Here is a 15932-nt window from a genome sequence, read left to right as displayed (position 1 = left end):
ATGTAGATTAGCAGGAATTTCTCGTGCGGCCAGAACATCTTTAATGTTGCTGGATAGGCCTTTTTTGAAGGTCGCGCAGAGGGCCTCATTATTCCAGGACAATTCTGAAGCAAGAGTACGGAATTGTACGGCATACTCGCCAACGGAAGAATTACCCTGGACCAGGTTCAACAGGGCAGTCTCAGCAGAAGAGGCTCGGGCAGGTTCCTCAAAGACACTTCGGATTTCCGAGAAGAAGGAGTGTACAGAGGCAGTGACGGGGTCATTGCGGTCCCAGAGCGGTGTGGCCCATGACAGGGCTTTTCCGGACAGAAGGCTGACTACGAAAGCCACCTTAGACCTTTCAGTGGGAAACAGGTCCGACATCATCTCCAGATGCAGGGAACATTGGGAAAGAAAGCCACGGCAAAACTTAGAGTCCCCATCAAATTTATCCGGCAAGGATAAGCGTAGCCCAGGAGCGGCCACTCGCTGCGGAGGAGGTGCAGGAGCTGGCGGAGGAGATGACTGCTGAAGCTGTGGTAGTAACTGTTGTAGCATAACGGTCAGTTGAGACAGCTGTTGGCCTTGTTGCGCTATCTGTTGTGACTGCTGGGCGACCACCGTGGTGAGGTCAGCGACAACTGGCAGAGGAACTTCAGCGGGATCCATGGCCGGATCTACTGTCACGATGCCGGCTGGCAGGTAGTGGATCCTCTGTGCCAGAGAGGGATTGGCGTGGACCGTGCTAGTGGACCGGTTCTAAGCCACTACTGGTTTTCACCAGAGCCCGCCGCAAAGCGGGATGGTCTTGCTGCGGCGGTAGTGACCAGGTCGTATCCACTAGCAACGGCTCACCTCTCTGGCTGCTGAAGATAGGCGCGGTACAAGGGAGTAGGCAAAAGCAAGGTCGGACGTAGCAGAAGGTCGGGGCAGGCAGCAAGGATCGTAGTCAGGGGCAACGGCAGAAGGTCTGGAAACACAGGCAAGGAACACACAAGGAACGCTTTCACTGGCACTAAGGCAACAAGATCCGGCAGGGAAGTGCAGGGGAAGTGAGGTGATATAGGGAAGTGCACAGGTGAACACACTAATTGGAACCACTGCGCCAATCAGCGGCGCAGTGGCCCTTTAAATCGCAGAGACCCGGCGCGCGCGCGCCCTAGGGAGCGGGGCCGCGCGCGCCGGGACAGAACAGACGGAGAGCGGGTCAGGTAGGGGAGCCGGGGTGCGCATCGCGAGCGGGCGCTACCCGCATCGCGAATCGCATCCCGGCTGGCAGCGGAATCGCAGCGCCCCGGGTCAGAGGACGTGACCGGAGCGCTGCCGCGGGGAGAGTGAAGCGAGCGCTCCGGGGAGGAGCGGGGACCCGGAGCGCTCGGCGTAACATATACCTATGATTACTATGTACAGTATATGTCACCCTCCTCCACAGTATTTGGCGGTATATATACCTATGATTACTATGTACAGTATATGTCACCCTCCTCCACAGTATTAGGCGGTATGTATACCTATCTTTACTATGTACAGTATATGTCACCTCCTCCACAGTATTAGGCGGTATATATACCTATGATTACTATGTACAGTATATGTCACCCTCCTCCACAGTATTTGGCGGTATATATACCTATCCTTACTATGTACAGTATATGTCACCCTCCTCCACAGTATTAGGCGGTATATATACCTATGATTACTATTTACAGTATATGTCACCCTCCTCCACAGTATTAGGCGGTATGTATACCTATCTACCCTATAGATGTCAGGTCGTCGCAGCCCAGTTCTTGCCATGTCCATAGTGTAACCTCTAATATATTCCCTTCCCAGGGTTCGGGGTGTATAAGACAAGACATAGGAATGAATAACTCGGAGGTGTTTGATGGCGGGCCCTACATGGTGCGGGGCCACAAGCAGCGCTGCATGTCTGCTGTGGAGCAACGTGTCCCAAGCGACCTGGATCTGCAAGAACTCCAGGAGGAGCAGGACCGGTTCCTGGGGGTCCCAATGAGGAGATACGGGCCGGCAAGGTGCTCCGTCCATGTCCACGACTCCTTCCGAAGGCACAGCTGGGAGCCGGCCAAGAGGCTGCAGGAGGAGGCCGGCTATGACAGGTACGGCTGACACGATCACATGGGACAAGACTAGATACACAGCTCAGCACACAGTATCACACATGATAGGATTAGATACGCAGCTCAGCACACAGTATCACACATGATAGGATTAGATACACAGCTCAGCAGACAGTATTACACATTATAGGGTTAGATACTCCAGCTCCGCAGCACACTGTTCCATGAGGCTTAAAGGGGTACTCCGCTGTAAGACATCTTATCCCCAAGGGAAAGGGGATAAGGTGTCCGATCGCGGGGGTCCTGCTGCTGGGCCCCCCGTGATCTCTTGCAGCACCTGGTATTCTAAACAAACGCCGGGTTCCTGCAGCAGTGGTCGTGATGTCACAGCCTCGCCCCCTCGTGATGTGACACCACGCCCCCTCCATTCATGTCTTGATAGACACGCCCCCTCCCATAGACATGAATGGAGGGGGCATGGCGTGACGCCACGAGGGGGTGTGGCCATGACATCACGATCACGGTCTCTGGTACCGAGCGCTCTGAACAGAATGTTCACAACGCTGGAGCACCGGAGTACCCCTTTAATAAGGGGATGACATTGGATGATGAGGGTTGTAGTGGATGTTTTTTTTTTTTAATCTCCCTATTCCCACTATATGACAGACATGTGACTGATGATGTCACTCCGCCCTGTAATATCCTATAATGTGGTAAATCCATAAAGAGGAAGAGAAGATCCCTGTCTGGTTTGTGATCAGGGGTATAAAGCCCATATAGTCTGAGTGATTTACCCTTCAGGGCTGTAATAACCTATAAAGTACAGGAGGCCCAGTGTAATACTCAGTATAAACACTAGGGGACGTGACCCTGAGGCAGGCGCCGGTGTCTTCCGTCTGCTGAGACTTCTGCAAATACGACTACTGCAGGAAACGGGCAAGATGGAGGCTCGATGTCCCCTCACCCGCTGGGGCAGCTCGCTGGCCACCACACAGACCTACAGCCAGTCCTCTGAGTGGTATGTGGGGCCATGGGCCAATGGGATTCTCACCCAGGGGGGCCATCAGTTCAGGGGCCGCAGACCCTCCTGTCACTTCTCGATAGGAGGAAGCTGGTGGTTTTAAGACTGAGACGAGGAGAAATAAGAGTTTTGTGTTTCCTTCCTATGACTGCACCGTGCGAGCTGGAGATATATACACTGCGCTCAGTCCACTAAATGGTGTCACTACCTGCACATCATCCCCCCCCCCCATCAGTACCTGCCCAGCATCCCCCCCATGTCTCGTCACTACCTGCACATCATCCCCCCCATCAGTACCTGCCCAACATCCCCCCCATGTCTCGTCACTACCTGCCCATTATCCCCCCATGTCTCGTCACTACCTGCACATCATCCCCCCCCCATCAGTACCTGCCCAGCATCCCCCCCATATCTCATCACTACCTACCCATCACCCCCATCTCCTCATTACTTGCCCATCACATCCCCCTCCATGTCTTATCACTACCAGCCCATCATCCCCCAATCACTACCAGCCCATCATCCCCGAATCACTACCTGCATCCCCCCCCATCAGTACCTGCCCAGCATCCCCCCCATATCTCATCACTACCTACCCATCACCCCCCATCTCATCATTACTTGCCCATCACATCCCCCTCCATGTCTCATCACTACCAGCCCATCACCTCCCCCATGTCTCGTTACTATCTGCCCATCATCCCCACGATGTCTCGTTACTACCTGCCCATCACCCCCCCATGTCTAGTAACTACCTGCCCATCATCCTCCCCCCCATGTCTCGTCACTACCTTCCCATCATCCCCCCCATGTCTCATCACTATCTGCCCATTATCCCCCCCCCATGTCTCGTCACTACCTGCCCATTATCCCCCCATGTCTCGTCACTACCTGCCCATTATCCCCCCATGTCTCGTCACTACCTGCCCATTATCCCCCCATGTCTCGTCACTACCTGCCCATCATCCCCCCCCATGTCTCATCACTACCTGCCCATCATACACCCCATGTCTTGTCACTACCTGACCACCATCCCCCCCATGTCTCGTCACTACCTGCCCATCATCCCCCCCATGTCTTGTCACAACCTGCCCATCATCCCCCCCATGTCTTTTCACAACCTTCCCATCATCCCCCCCCATGTCTTGTCACTACCTGCCCATCATCCGCCCTTCCCATGTCTGGTCACTACCTGCCCATCATCCGCCCTTCCCATGTCTGGTCACTACCTGCCCATCATCCCCCCCCCCCCATGTCTCATCACTACCTGCCCATCATCCCCCCCCCATGCCTTGTCACTACCTGCCCATCATCCCCCCTTCCCATGTCTGGACACTACCTGCCCATCATCCCCCCCCCCCATGTCTCGTCACTACCTGCCCATCATCCCCCCCATGTTTCGTCACTACTTGCCCATCATCCCCCCCATGTTTTGTCACTAACTGCCCATCATCCCCCCCCATGTCTCATCACTACCTGCCCATCAAACCCCCCCATGTCTCATCACTACCTGCCCATCATTCCCCCCCCATGTCTCATCACTACCTGCCCATCATCCCCCCCCATATCTCGTCACTACCTGCCCATCATCCCCCCCCCATATCTCGTCACTACCTGCCCATCATCCCCCCCATGTCTCATCACTGCTTGCCCATCATCCCCCCCCATGTCTCATCACTACCTGCCCATCATCCCCCCCCCATATCTCGTCACTACCTGCCCATCATCCCCCCCATGTCTCATCACTGCTTGCCCATCATTTCCCCCCCCATGTCTCATCACTACCTGCCCATCATCCCCCCCATGTCTCATCACTGCTTGCCCATCATTCCCCCCCATGTCTCATCACTACCTGCCCATCATCCCCCCCCATAACTCGTCACTACCTGCCCATCATCCCCCCCCATATCTCGTCACTACCTGCCCATCATCCCCCCCATGTCTCGTCACTACCTGCCCATCATCCCCCCCCCCATATCTCGTCACTACCTGCCCATCATCCCCCCCCCCATATCTCGTCACTACCTGCCCATCATCCCCCCCCCATATCTCGTCACTACCTGCCCATCATCCCCCCCCCATGTCTCATGATCCCCCCCCCCCCCCCCCATGTCTCACCATCACTGCTATTTCTATCTTACTGCAGCCTCAGCTTGAATGCGGAGGAGATGGAGGAGAACATGGGCTACAACCGAGACCCCCGGCGGACCCCCATCATCCGCAGTACTGATGAGCTGGAGTCTTTGCTGTCACTACGAGGGGAAGATGTGGAGGTGACGCAAGAGGTAAAATTCCCAACTACTACATAAGAACTACTTAACCTATAGTGACCTCTAACCAGATTGTGACCTGGTTAGATACATTGCAGTCACACTGACAGCTCATAATCCTGCAGGCCTCAGAGCTGAAATCTCCCAGAATTCCCTGCAGGATCACTGGATGCATTCAGCCTGCCGGTTTGCATTGGAAGTGTCATGTTTTCTCCCTGCGTTACGAGCGCTCAGATACAGTGTGACCAGAGTGTCCACAGGCTTGCTGACTGTTTCCGAGCGCAGCCAGCAGAATTATGAGTGCAGCTCTGAAGGTTATTGTAGCGTATGAGTGATGCAACTTGTGCAGGGAGTCGCTTCCTGCTGTGAAGGGATTGACTGGAAACCCCCAGATTATACTGTAGGTTCCCTATTACAGTAAAAGACCCGCTCCTGTATATATAGGGGGACATGTAAGCATGGAAGACATTATCAAGCAGTACGAACAGTGTAAGCTGCGAATCCAGCTCTGAGGTTGAGTAAAAAAAAAAAAAAACTTACTAAAGCAGTGTTTCTTAACCAGGGTGCCTCCAGCTGTTGCAATTCTACAACTCACAGAATGTAGTAAAACCCTCAGAAGCTGCAGCAGCATGGAAGATATAATCGAGCAGTGTAAGCTGTGAATCCAGCGCTGAGGGTGACATATAAAACTTACTGAAACAGTGTTTCTGAATCAGAGAGCCTCCAGCTGTTGCAAAACTACAACTCCCAGCATTCCTGGACAGCTGCATGCTGGAACTTGTAGTTTTGCAACAGCTGGAGGCACTCTGGTAGGGAGACACTGCCTTATTATGTCCAATAATGTGACCTCTCCCATGTCCTACAGGAACACGCCAAGAGACTGCAGGAATACCTGTCCCAGGCCTATCTCTACAACCCGCTCTCTAAGTCCGTGTCCATGACTGGAATTGATGGTGAGAAGATCTGATAAGTCTGATATAAGGAATGTATATGGGAGTATTACATAGGTCTATTGGGTGGTATATAATACAAGTATATATGGGAGTATTACACAGGTCTATTGGGCGGTATATAATATAAGGAGTATATATGGGAATGTATATGGGAGTATTACACAGGTCTATTAGGCGGTATATAATACAAGGAGTATATATGGGGATGTATATGGGAGTATTACACAGGTCTATTAGGCGGTATATAATACAAGGAGTATATATGGAAATGTATATGGGAGTATTACACAGGTCTATTAGGCGGTATATAATACAAGGAGTATATATGGGAATGTATATGGGAGTATTACACAGGTCTATTGGGCGGTATATAATATAAGGAGTATATATGGGAATGTATATGGGAGTATTACACAGGTCTATTAGGCGGTATATAATACAAGGAGTATATATGGGGATGTATATGGGAGTATTACACAGGTCTAGTGTGCGGTATATAATATAAGGAGTATATATGGGAATGTATATGGGAGTATTACACAGGTCTATTGGGCGGTATATAATACAAGGAGTATATATGGGAATGTATATGGGAGTATTACATAGGTCTATTGGGTGGTATATAATACAAGTATATATGGGAGTATTACACAGGTCTATTGGGCGGTATATAATATAAGGAGTATATATGGGAATGTATATGGGAGTATTACACAGGTCTATTAGGCGGTATATAATACAAGGAGTATATATGGGGATGTATATGGGAGTATTACACAGGTCTATTAGGCGGTATATAATACAAGGAGTATATATGGAAATGTATATGGGAGTATTACACAGGTCTATTAGGCGGTATATAATACAAGGAGTATATATGGGAATGTATATGGGAGTATTACACAGGTCTATTGGGCGGTATATAATATAAGGAGTATATATGGGAATGTATATGGGAGTATTACACAGGTCTATTAGGCGGTATATAATACAAGGAGTATATATGGGGATGTATATGGGAGTATTACACAGGTCTAGTGTGCGGTATATAATATAAGGAGTATATATGGGAATGTATATGGGAGTATTACACAGGTCTATTGGGCGGTATATAATACAAGGAGTATATATGGGAATGTATATGGGAATATTACACAGGTCTATTGGGCGATATATAATACAAGGAGTATATATGGGAATGTATATGGGAATATTACACAGGTCTATTGGGCGGTATATAATACAAGGAGTATATATGGGAATGTATATGGGAATATTACACAGGTCTATTAGGCGGTATATAATACAAGGAGTAAATATGGGAATATATATGGGAGTATTACACAGGTCTATTGGGTGGTATATAATACATGGAGTATATATGGGAATGTATATGGGAGTATTACACAGGTCTATTGGGTGGTATATAATACATGGAGTATATATGGGAATGTATATGGGAATATTTCATAGGTCTAGTGTGCGGTATATAATATAAGGAGTATATATGGGAATGTATATGGGTGTATTACACAGGTCTATTGGGCGGTATATAATACAAGGAGTAAATATGGGAATGTATATGGGAGTATTACACAGGTCTATTGGGCGGTATATAATACAAGGAGTATATATGGGAATGTATATGGGAGTATTACACAGGTCTATTGGGCGGTATATAATACAAGGAGTATATATGGGAATGTATATGGGAGTATTACACAGGTCTATTGGGCGGTATATAATACAAGGAGTATATATCGGAATGTATATGGGAGTATTACACAGGTCTATTGGGCGGTATATAATACAAGGAGTATATATGGGAATGTATATGGGAGTATTACACAGGTCTATTGGGCGGTATATAATACAAGGAGTATATATGGGAATGTATATGGGAGTATTACACAGGTCTATTGGGCGGTATATAATACAAGGAGTATATATGGGAATGTATATGGGAATATTACACAGGTCTATTGGGCGGTATATAATACAAGGAGTATATATCGGAATGTATATGGGAGTATTACACAGGTCTATTGGGCGGTATATAATACAAGGAGTATATATGGGAATGTATATGGGAGTATTACACAGGTCTATTGGGCGGTATATAATACAAGGAGTATATATGGGAATGTATATGGGAGTATTACATAGGTCTAGTGAGCGGTATATAATATAAGGAGTATATATGGGAATATTTCATAGGTCTAGTGTGCGGTATATAATATAAGGAGTATATATGGGAATATTTCATAGGTCTAGAGAGCGGTATATAATATAAGGAGTATAAATGGGAATAATACATAGGTCTAGTGAGCGGTATATAATATAAGGAGTATATATGGGAATATTTCATAGGTCTAGTGAGCGGTATATAATATGGAGTATATATGGGAATATAATATGGAGTAAACATGGGAATATTTCCTAGGTCTAGTAATTCACACATATATACTCCTTATTTTATGTCACTATTTCATATGTCTGGGGGTTGAGATATCATATGAGGAGACTATACGGTAATATTTCATGTCCTGTGGTCAGGATATAATATGAGGAGTATATATGGGAATATTTTCTATAAGTTCTGTGGTCGGGATATAATATGAGGAGTATATATGGGAATATTTTCTATAAGTTCTGTGGTCGGGATATAATATGAGGAGTATATATGGGAATATTTTCTATAAGTTCTGTGGTCGGGATATAATATGAGGAGTATTTATGGGAATATTTTTTTATAAGTTGTTTGATCGGTGTTTAATATGTACACAATAGTTCTTACTGGGTATAGACCTATTACTATCATGACTGTAACTATATTATACGGCCCTATTTCCAGATGATCTTATAGCAATATACAGGCCGCTCCGTGACAATATGTATACAAAGAAAAAAAGAGCTTCACCGCTATCTGACCAATAAAAACAATAACTTTATTTATATGTCCATAAAACTTCTATTACACATGATCGGGTCTTTTATTACAACAATCCAACACTTTAAAGTGCATGATGGGAGAGAAATGCCGGCTGCTAAACCATATACATATTTACATCACCCTCGCGGGGTGCACTGTATTACATCTTGCTGGTTGTGATCAGGAGGTAAATACCTATTCACACCTGATATTATTAGTTACTTTGTTGCCACGGAAAATGCGGGAATTTTTCCATCTCTGTTCGGCCGGGTTCACACCACGTTTTTGCAATACAGTTCCCGTGTATGTTTTCAATTTGAAAACCGTTCGGAACCGTATTGAAAACCGTATGCATTGACTCTCCATTGAAAACTGTATGCCAAACGATGCATCAGGTTGTGTCCGTTTTGCGTCTTGTACGGTTTTGTCCGTTTTTTTCCCGTGCCCAAAACCGTAGCCTACCACTTTTTTTGGTCCGGGTAAAAAAAAAACGCATTGAAACCTATGTTTATTTTTTAACATGGGAGTCAATGGGAACCATACAGAACTGTATGTGCGTCCGGTTCCATCAGGTTTTCACCATACGGTTTTTGACTCAAACAAGTGAAACTTTATTCATAATGGAGTGAAAAGTTAAAAACGTATATGTTTTTTTTCTTAAAAAACGGATGCAACCGGCCAACATTTTTTAAACCGCATACGTTTTTTAACCGTATAAAGTTACAATTTGTCCACACGTTTTGATACAGTTTAGTCAGGCTTTGAGGAATCCGTTTTTCATCAAAAACCTGATACGGGAACTGTAATGCAAGGACGTGGTGTGAACCCAGCCTTATATTTATTTATTTATATTTATTCACTGTTGTTTGTAGTAACAATAAACATGGCCCTGATGATACCCACAATGCATTGTGCGCAGCGCGTGAGGTTCCACAAAATAGTTGTGCAAACTGTCTGGGACTGGAGCTAAAGGTGAGCGCAGCTTTGGGGGTGGGAGATTCCTACAGTGTCCAGTAGGGGGAGTGCCGATCCCATGGATGCCATATTGTCTGAGACTGAGACTCTAATACTATAGAACAGTGTTTTCCAACATGGGTGCCTCCAGCTGTTGCAAAACTACAACTCTCCGCATGTTGGACTATATAGTAGTATATGTCCATGTTTCCTGACCAGGGGTGCCTCCAGCTGTTGCAAAACTACAACTCTCCGTATGTTGGATTATATAGTAGTATATGTTCATGTTTCCTGACCAGGGGTGCCTCCAGCTGTTGCAAAACTCCCAGCGTGTTGGACTATATAGTAGTATATATTATAGGTCAATGTTTCCCAACCAGGGGTGCCTCCAGCTGATGCAAAACTACAAGTCCCAGCATGCCCGGACAGCCGTTGGCTGTCCGGGCATGGTGGGAGTTGTAGTTTTGCAACAGCTGGAGGCACCCTGGTTGGGAAACATTGATATAAAAAAGTGCAAGCTCCAGAGACAAGTGTCCTCTCCTGCACCCTGCAGTGTCCCAACCTCCCCAGCTGAGGGCGCTCTGTCCCTGCAGACATTATAATGAAATACAGGAACCTCACATGATAGTGGTACTCTGAGGGTGTATCACATCATAGACTTAGATACAACAACTCAGCAGACCTAGAAACACAACATAGTGGACAGTATCCCCCATATGATAGGCTTAGATACACCAGTAGACAGTATATCACACATGATAAAGTTAGATTCACAGGCTCAGGAGTGCGTATCATACATTATAGGCTTAGATACAGATGCTTAGCAGACTACATCAGCCAGCATCAGACATGGTAGGATTAGATACACAGCTGGGCAGGCTGTATCGCACCTTACATAATTAGCTATAGAGCTCAGCACAGTATCACGTACAATAGGTTTAGATACACAAAATTAGCAAACAAAGTATCGCACATTATAGGACTTGATACGCAACTTAGAGTACAGTACCACACAAAATAGGCTTAGATACACAGTTCAGCATCACAATGGAATACATAATGGGCTTAGATATAATACACGATGGGCTTAGATACCCAGTTCAGCAGTACAATACATTACGCGCTAAGATACACAGTTCAGCAGAACAATATAATACATGATGGGCTTGGATACACAATTATGCAGTACAATATAATACATGATGGGCTTAGATACCTAATTCAATTCCACAATATAATACATTACGGGTTTAGATACATAGTTCAGCAGTACAATATAATACATTATGGCTTAGTTACCTAATTCAGCAGCACAATATAATACATGAGGCTTAGATACCCAATTCAGCTCCACAATATAATAAATGATGGGCTTAGATACACAGTTCAGCAGTACAATATAATACATGATGGGCTTAGATACCCAATTTAGCTCCACAATATAATGCATTACGGGCTTAGATACACAGCTAAGCTGCACAATACAATACATGATGGGCTTAGATACACAGTTTAGCAGCACAATATAATACATGATGGGCTTAGATACACAATTCAGTAGTACAATATAACACATGATGGGCTTAGATACACAGTTCAGCACTACAATATAATATATTACGGGCTTAGATTCACGGTTCAGCAATACAATATAATACATGATGGGCTTAGATACATAGTTCAGCAGTACAATATAATACATGATGGGCTTAGATACATAGTTCAGCAGTAGAATATAATACATTACGGGCTTAGATACACGGTTCAGCAATACAATATAATACATGATGGGCTTAGATACATAGTTCAGCAGTACAATATAATACATTACGGGCTTAAATACACAGTTCAACAGTACAATATAATACATTACGGGCTGAGATACACAGTACACATGTGGTACATTAGTAGTGGATTATCCTGGTACACTGTGTCTCAGCTGGGAGATTACACAGGTTTATCCTTTAATGTTCCGGCTCCAGGTGTGTATTAGTTCCTAAGTGTGGTCCTTTGTCTCCTCACAGATGTGGTCCTGTACTCGCACAGAAGTCACCTGGGGAACGGGTAAGTGACCATCAATCCTCTCGGGAGACTTTACACTTCGCTTTTGAGACAGATTTTTCATTCAGTTTTTTGAGCCAGAATTGAATTGAAAAGGAATAAAATCTATAAAGGGGGGAAGCGACTGACAGAGCTGTGTGTGCCGAGCACCTACTCATCACCGCTATTCTATACTGTCCTCGTGTCACATATAGAGGCTATTATATGTATATAGGCAAATATGAAGTGTGTGTGTAGTGTTCGGTGTAGCAGTGCTGTGTAGTGTTCGGTGTAGCAGTGCTGTGTAGTGTTCGGTGTAGCAGTGCTGTGTAGTGTTCACTGTTGTAGTGATGGCTGGTAGTGTTCAATAGAGTAGTGGTTCTATGTAGTCTTTTGGGTAGTGGTGCTGTGTAGCTTTTGGTGTAGGCAGGGGTGCTGTGTACTATTCAGTGTAGGGGTGCTGTGTACTATTCAGTGTAGTGGTGCTGTGTATTATTCAGTGTAGTGGTGCTGTGTATTATTCAGTGTAGTGGTGCTGTGTATTATTCAGTGTAGTGGTGCTGTGTATTATTCAGTGTAGAAGTGGTGGTGCTGTGTATTGTTCAGTGTAGAAGTGGTTGTGCTGTCTAGTCTTCAGTGTAGAAGTGGTGGTGCTGTGTATTGTTCAGTGTAGAAGTGGTGGTGCTGTGTATTATTCAGTGTAGAAGTGGTGGTGCTGTGTATTATTCAGTGTAGAAGTGGTGGTGCTGTGTATTATTCAGTGTAGAAGTTGTGGTGCTGTGTATTGTTCAGTGTAGAAGTGGTGGTGCTGTGTATTGTTCAGTGTAGAAGTGGTTGTGCTGTGTATTATTCAGTGTAGAAGTGATGGTGCTGTGTATTGTTCAGTGTAGAAGTGATGGTGCTGTGTATTGTTCAGTGTAGAAGTGGTGGTGCTGTGTATTATTCAGTGTAGAAGTGGTGGTGCTGTGTATTGTTCAGTGTAGAAGTGGTTGTGCTGTCTAGTCTTCAGTGTAGAAGTGGTGGTGCTGTGTATTGTTTAGTGTAGAAGTGGTGGTGCTGTGTATTATTCAGTGTAGAAGTGATGGTGCTGTGTATTGTTCAGTGTAGAAGTGGTGGTGCTGTGTATTATTCAGTGTAGAAGTGGTGGTGCTGTGTATTGTTCAGTGTAGAAGTGGTGGTGCTGTGTATTATTCAGTGTAGTGGTGCTGTCTAGTCTTCAGTGTAGAAGTGGTGGTGCTGTGTATTGTTCAGTGTAGAAGTGATGGTGCTGTGTATTGTTCAGTGTAGAAGTGATGGTGCTGTGTATTGTTCAGTGTAGAAGTGGTGGTGCTGTGTATTGTTCAGTGTAGAAGTGGTTGTGCTGTCTAGTCTTCAGTGTAGAAGTGGTGGTGCTGTGTATTGTTCAGTGTAGAAGTGGTGGTGCTGTGTATTATTCAGTGTAGAAGTGGTGGTGCTGTGTACTGTTCAGTGTAGAAGTGGTGGTGCTGTGTACTGTTCAGTGTAGAAGTGGTGGTGCTGTCTAGTCTTCAGTGTAGAAGTGGTGGTGCTGTGTATTGTTCAGTGTAGAAGTGGTGGTGCTGTGTATTGTTCAGTGTAGAAGTGGTGGTGCTGTGTATTATTCAGTGTAGAAGTGGTGGTGCTGCGTATTGTTTAGTGTAGAAGTGGTGGTGCTGTGTATTATTCAGTGTAGAAGTGGTGGTGCTGTGTATAGTTCAGTGTAGAAGTGGTTGTGCTGTCTAGTCTTCAGTGTAGAAGTGGTGGTGCTGTGTACTGTTCAGTGTAGAAGTGGGGGTGCTGTGTATTATTTAGTGTAGAAGTGATGGTGCTGTGTATTGTTCAGTGTAGAAGTGGTGGTGCTGTGTATTGTTCAGTGTAGAAGTGGTGGTGCTGTGTATTGTTCACTGTAGAAGTGGTGGTGCTGTCTAGTCTTCAGTGTAGAAGTGGTGGTGCTGTGTATTGTTCAATGTAGAATTGGTGGTGCTGTGTATTGTTCACTGTAGAAGTGGTGGTGCTGTGTATTGTTCACTGTAGAAGTGGTGGTGCTGTGTATTGTTCACTGTAGAAGTGGTGGTGCTGTGTATTGTTCACTGTAGAAGTGGTGGTGCTGTGTATTGTTCACTGTAGAAGTGGTGGTGCTGTCTAGTCTTCAGTGTAGAAGTGGTGGTGCTGTGTATTGTTCAGTGTAGAAGTGGTGGTGCTGTGTATTGTTCACTGTAGAAGTGGTGGTGCTGTGTATTGTTCACTGTAGAAGTGGTGGTGCTGTGTATTGTTCACTGTAGAAGTGGTGGTGCTGTGTATTGTTCACTGTAGAAGTGGTGGTGCTGTCTAGTCTTCAGTGTAGAAGTGGTGGTGCTGTGTATTGTTCAGTGTAGAAGTGGTGGTGCTGTGTATTATTCACTGTAGAAGTGGTGGTGCTGTGTATTGTTCACTGTAGAAGTGGTGGTGCTGTGTATTGTTCACTGTAGAAGTGGTGGTGCTGTGTATTGTTCACTGTAGAAGTGGTGGTGCTGTGTATTGTTCAGTGTAGAAGTGGTGGTGCTGTGTATTGTTCACTGTAGAAGTGGTGGTGCTGTCTAGTCTTCAGTGTAGAAGTGGTGGTGCTGTGTATTGTTCAGTGTAGAAGTGGTGGTGCTGTGTATTGTTCAGTGTAGAAGTGGTGGTGCTGTGTATTGTTCAGTGTAGAAGTGGTGGTGCTGTCTAGTCTTCAATGTAGTAATGATGCTGTTTAGTATTTGGTGTAGCAGTGATGTTTTGTATTGTTCAGTATAGTAGTACTGCTGTCGAGTGTATGGTGATAATGTGTGGTGTTTGGTGTTGTAGCTATGTAGTGTTCAGTGTAGTGGTGCTGTGTAGTGTTCAGTGTAGTGGTGCTGTGTAGTGTTCAGTGTAGTGGTGCTGTGTAGTGTTCAGTGTAGTGGTGCTGTGTACTGTTCTGTGTAGTGGTTGTAGTGTTGTATTGGTGATGTGTTTGGTGCAGTGGAGGTGTTGTAGTGGTGATGTGTTTGGTGTCGTGGAGGTGTAGTGGTAATGTGTTTGGTGTAGTGGAGGTGTCTGGTGATGTGTTCGGTGTAGTGGAGGTATTGTAGTGGTGATGTGTTTGGTGTAGTGGAGGTGTTGTAGTGGTGATGTGTTTGGTGTAGTGGAGGTGTGGAGGTGTAGTGGTGATGTGTTTGGTGTAGTGGAGGTGTTGTAGTGGTGATGTGTTTGGTGTAGTGGAGGTGTTGTATTGGTGATGTGTTCGGTGTAGTGGTAGTGTTGCAGTGGTGATGTGTTCGGTGTAGTGGTGGTGTTGCAGTGGTGATGTGTTTGGTGTAGTGGAGGTGTTGTATTGGTGATGTGTTCGGTGTAGTGGTGGTGTTGCAGTGGTGATGTGTTTGGTGTAGTGGTAGTGTTGCAGTGGTGATGTGTTCGGTGTAGTGGTGGTGTTGCAGTGGTGATGTGTTTGGTGTAGTGGAGGTGTTGTAGTGGTGATGTGTTTGGTGTAGTGGAGGTGTTGTAGTGGTGATGTGTTTGGTGTAGTGGAGGTGTTGTAGTGGTGATGTGTTCGGTGTAGTGGTGGTGTTGCAGTGGTGATGTGTTCGGTGTAGTGGAGGTGTTGTAGTGGTGATGTGTTCGGTGTAGTGGAGGTGTTGTAGTGGTGATGTGTTTGGTGTAGTGGAGGTGTTGCAGTGGTGATGTGTTTAGTGTAGTGGTAATGTTGCA

General features: G+C 45.8%; 1 protein-coding gene across 3 annotated transcripts in view; it reads left to right on the top strand.

Annotated features, from left to right (window-relative positions):
• Positions 1–15932, top strand: part of ARHGEF2 (Rho/Rac guanine nucleotide exchange factor 2) — a 157062-nt gene that overhangs the window by 70531 nt on the left and 70599 nt on the right. For all 3 annotated transcript variants that reach the window (XM_056546930.1, XM_056546928.1, XM_056546929.1), the window contains exons 3-6: positions 1816–2099; positions 5228–5366; positions 6217–6304; positions 12215–12254. In XM_056546930.1, the coding sequence (XP_056402905.1) occupies positions 1846–2099; positions 5228–5366; positions 6217–6304; positions 12215–12254 (521 nt within the window). In that variant the 5' untranslated portion in view covers positions 1816–1845. The remainder of the gene's footprint in view (positions 1–1815; positions 2100–5227; positions 5367–6216; positions 6305–12214; positions 12255–15932) is intronic.

This window comes from Hyla sarda, chromosome 11 (assembly GCF_029499605.1).
Source record: "Hyla sarda isolate aHylSar1 chromosome 11, aHylSar1.hap1, whole genome shotgun sequence".
Taxonomy (NCBI): domain Eukaryota; kingdom Metazoa; phylum Chordata; class Amphibia; order Anura; family Hylidae; genus Hyla; species Hyla sarda.
This window is presented reverse-complemented; position numbering and strand designations above follow the sequence as displayed.